At 43.0% G+C, this 5000-nt stretch overlaps 1 protein-coding gene across 2 annotated transcripts in view; it reads right to left on the bottom strand.

Annotated features, from left to right (window-relative positions):
- rab28 (RAB28, member RAS oncogene family) overlaps positions 1 to 5000 on the bottom strand; it is a 32075-nt gene that overhangs the window by 6071 nt on the left and 21004 nt on the right. For both annotated transcript variants that reach the window (XM_084132509.1, XM_084132510.1), the window contains exon 5: positions 998 to 1101. In XM_084132509.1, coding sequence (XP_083988635.1) covers positions 998 to 1101 — 104 coding nt within the window. The remainder of the gene's footprint in view (positions 1 to 997; positions 1102 to 5000) is intronic.

Raw genomic sequence — 5000 nt, forward strand, 5'->3', positions numbered from 1 at the left:
GATTGAGTGTGTGGACAGGTGTCTTTTATACAGGTAACGAGTTCAAACAGGTGCAGTTAATACAGGTAATGAGTGGAGAACAGGAGGGCTTCTTAAAGAAAAACTAACAGGTCTGTGAGAGCCGGAATTCTTACTGGTTGGTAGGTGATCAAATACTTATGTCATGCACTAAAATGCTAATTAATTATTTAAAAATCATACAATGTGATTTTCTGGATTTTTGTTTTAGATTCCGTCTCTCACAGTTGAAGTGTACCTATGATAAAAATTACAGACTTCTACATGCTTTGTAAGTGGGAAAACCTGCAAAATCTGCAGTGTATCAAATACTTGTTCTCCCCACTGTACATGCACCTTTATGATGGATAGATGCACTTTTATGGACTTCAAAATAGAAACGGCCATTCACTGGCATTATAAAGCTTGGAAGAGACAGGACATTTTCTAACTCTGATTGTATTCGTCTGAAAGAAGAATGTCCATATACACCTAGGATGAGTTGAGGGAGAGTAAATCATGGGCTAATTTTCATTTTTGGGTGAACTATCCCTTTAAAGCAAAACAGAGAGTCATCAGAAAAAAACATTAGAAGTTCCAAGTCATTTAATATGACATACAAATGATTGCACACAAAAATGAAATATAAAAACATAAAAAAGGTAACTGGGACTTTTTAAATCACAAAATTCTGACATTTTCACACAATTGCGACTCTCGAAAGCGACTCATGTGAATGCGTTCAGGCCAGGTGTCTAAAAATTGGAGAAAAAAACAGAATTGCAATATGGAAATTCAAATGTCCAAAATGTGAGATAAAGTGTCACAATTACCTTTTTTATTCTGTGGTGGAAATAAGCTTTCATACATTTCACCACAGCAGCACAGGGCAAAAACATATGTGTGAGTGTGTGTGTGTGTGTGTGTGTGAGTTTGTGTGTGAGAGAGAGAGAGAGAGAGAGAGAGAGAATGTGTGTGTGTGTGTGTGTGAGAGACTTACAGAGTCTCCTGTCTTCGCAGACACAAACTGACTGATGAGTCCGTTTTCCTGACAGAATCGCTGATGTTTCTCCATCTTTACTGTCCGCATGTGTTCCAGATCAACTACACACACACACACACACACACACACACACACACAAAGAGAGAGAGAGGTTATTACTGTGAAGCTGATTGAAGCGATCTGAGTTATATTAGATATGGTACAATCTAGTGTTATAAATGTAAATAAAAAATGAAAATATAAAACCCTTTACTAGATTTACAATTCTAATAACTGGAAATCACAATCTGTGCAAAGGGTCAATTATATTACTTATTAAAACTGGGTTATAAAAATGCAGTCAACAGTTTGACTAAAAGACGATCGGATGTCTGTAATTTTTACCAGCAAACGCTTATGAATCTGAAAGTCTGCATCAGAACGGCTTCATTCTGTGTGTGTGATGAACGAGTGTGTGGAGAACTGTCTAACACTCTACGCTCCACAGCCATGATGAATCATAACTGTGGTGAACGATCCTAACTTTGACTGTAACACACACACACACACACACACACACCTGTGAGATAATGAACACAATACCAGCCGTCTCAGCCCTGAGGACACACACACACACACACACACACACCCTCACACACTCTGAGACGTGCCGTGTGTGATCTGGATTCTCTGCTGTCAGCAAGACTCTGATTTAGTGCGAACACAACAATGGCGCTCTGACACCCGTAACACACCCGTCTGTGATGTCACTGCGGGGTCACACAGAGGTCACAGGGGTCAGGAGATTCTACACAGCTCTTTTCACTTCTGTTACAGAAACACCTGTGAGTGTGTCTCATATTTCTCCATCTCCAACTAAACAACCACATTAAACATCATGTTCTTCCTCAGTGTTTCTGTCTCGTTCTCCAGCACAAACATCCAAACATTCTCAAATCAAGACACAGTTACTGGAGAAGAAGCAGGACTGAAGATACTGAGTCTTGTTTAATGAAAAATGAATCAAAATGAAGAAAGTTTCTGTTTAAAACAAGAACAAATATCTGTCTAAAGCTAGGGTTATAATTTTTCTATATAAACACTCATGTTCACACACACACACACACACACACACACACACACACACACACACAGATGTGTGTCTGCATCTGTAACACTCATAATCCCACAGATCCTGTTCATGTCTGCACTGTCAGTCAAATGGCCACACACACACACACACACACACACACACACACACAGTCACTTAAACACGCAGTTCACAAACAGTTCATAATTTTTAAAAATCATCATAGCAGCATCATAACAATAGTCTGTACGACTCATGCACTATATTTCAAGTCTTTTGAAGTTTCCTGTAAATCTCTCCCAGCATTAGTAAGTAGATCAAGTACTAAGACCTCAGCAGAACAGCATTAACACACAAACACCACAGCAGAACCACAGCAGAACCACAGCAGAACCACGGCAGAACCTCAGCAGAACCACAGCAGAACCATAGCAGAACCTCGACAGAACCTCAGCAGAACCACAGCAGAACCATAGCAGAACCTCGACAGAACCTCAGCAGAACCACAGCAGAACCTCGACAGAACCTCAGCAGAACCACAGCAGAACCTCAGCAGAACCACAGCAGAACCTCAGCAGAACCACAGCAGAACCTCAGCAGAACCACAGCAGAACCTCGACAGAACCTCAGCAGAACCACAGCAGAACCTCAGCAGAACCTCAGCAGAACCACAGCAGAACCTCAGCAGAACCACAGCAGAACCTCAGCAGAACCACAGCAGAACCTCAGCAGAACCACAGCAGAACCTCGACAGAACCTCAGCAGAACCACAGCAGAACCACAGCAGAACCTCAGCAGAACCTCAACAGAACCTCAGCAGAACCACAGCAGAACCACAGCAGAACCTCAGCAGAACCTCAGCAGAACCACAGCAGAACCACAGCAGAACATCGGCAGAACCTCAGCAGAACCTCAGCAGAACCTCGACAGAACCACGGCAGAACCTCAGCAGAACCACAGCAGAACCTCAACAGAACTACGGCAGAACCTCAGCAGAACCACAGCAGAACCTTAGCAGAACCACAGCAGAACCACAGCAGAACCACAGCAGAACCACAGCAGAACCTCTGCAGAACCTCAGCAGAACCACAGCAGAACCTCAGCAGAACCACAGCAGAACCACAGCAGAACCTCGACAGAACTACGGCAGAACCTCAGCAGAACCACAGCAGAACCTTAGCAGAACCTTAGCAGAACCACAGCAGAACCACGGCAGAACCTCGGCAGAACCACGGCAGAACCACAGCAGAACTTCAGCAGAACCTCATCAGAACCTCATCAGAACCACAGCAGAACCTCAGAAGAACCACAGCAGAACCTCAGCAGAACCACAGCAGAACCTCGGCAGAACCACGGCAGAACCACAGCAGAACCTCAGCAGAACCTCAGCAGAACCTCCGCAGAACCACAGCAGAACCTCGGCAGAACACATCGCACAGGAACACTCAACTGTGTTTCATTACTGAATTACTCAGGGAATCGGTGAAGTAAAAGATTCAATGACTCATAAACAACTGCCTCATTCCTGAATGAATCAGTTGTTTGAAGGAATCGTTTGAATAAATGACTCAATGACTCGCTCGTTTAGACGGTCACCTGCCGCCACCTACTGGTGGTTTAGTTTCGTGTTTAAAAGTATCATTCTTTCCAACATTTCTTATTTGTATTTTCTAAAAATATTTAAAACAATCTCGTAACATTATTTAATGGAGTTGTAATTTTTCAGTGTAAATTATTTAATTTTACTGGTAACAGCGATATAGTATCTTATTATTCTAATTACATTTATTGATCAAATTTAAGAATTTAAAATGAAAGATGAAGCATACATTTAAAACTATTAGGGGGGAAAATGCCCTTTATAAAGGTTTATATATCATAAATATGTGGATTTAAATATGTCAAAGCTGACTGAACACTGATGAGAATATTGCTTCAGAATAAATTATATTTATAACACACAAAAAAAATCTATTTTTTTTCAGGACAAGCTCGTTTTTGTACTCTGACAAATGAATGACTGATTTACTTGTCCGGAGGATGAGCTCATGAAAAGGCTTAATGTCGAGCCCTGCGTAACATCATCAAACCACTAATGTGAGCATATTAACACACACACACACACACACACACACACATCTGTGCAGATCACGTTCAACACACGAGATGTTCTGGCATCGCAGTGACAGGCCTCATTCATTACCAGCGCGAATCCTGCAGAGAAATATTTAGCTAAAAGCTATTGTTACCAAATATAGCGAGTTATTTTAGCTCTCGAGTTTAACCTGGCGAACAGAGGAGTGTTATTCTGCTCTGAACCTGAACGTCACCGTGAGACACACACACACACACACACACACACACACACACAAGATCAACACGGGGATCCAGGGGTCCGTCTGCATATCAGGGGCCGTTTCTCTCTGCTAATCTAATCTAACGCAGCGACACACACTGATCCCGCGCTCGTCGCTCTATCGGGCGATCTGGTCTGCTTCTCCTCAGTGTGTGAGACGAGTGTGTGTGACGACGAGTGTGTGTGACGAGTGTGAGATAGTGTGGAGAGTGATGGAGACTCCTCCGCCTTTACACGCGTTGTGTTTACTTAAAGAGCCGCCAACCAGGAGTCCTGTGCACACTCACTGTCACACACACACACACACACACACACACACACACATCACAGCATCAATCACTCAAACACACACTCCTCACTCAACGTCTCACACTGGAGACGCAGCGCTGGAATCGTGAGCTCGCGCGGAAATAAAGTGATGGTCAAGATAACACGGAAAAGTGCAATTTTACCATGAAGTCACCATATGGCTTTCAGCACTGTGTGTGTGTGTGTGTGTGTGTGTGTGTGTGAGGAGGAAGCAGGATCGTAAACAGAAGCATGTGACACACTGACAGAGATCAGAGATCTTCATT

The sequence above is a fragment of the Abramis brama genome, assembly GCF_963993115.1.
Source record: "Abramis brama genome assembly, chromosome: 13".
Taxonomy (NCBI): domain Eukaryota; kingdom Metazoa; phylum Chordata; class Actinopteri; order Cypriniformes; family Leuciscidae; genus Abramis; species Abramis brama.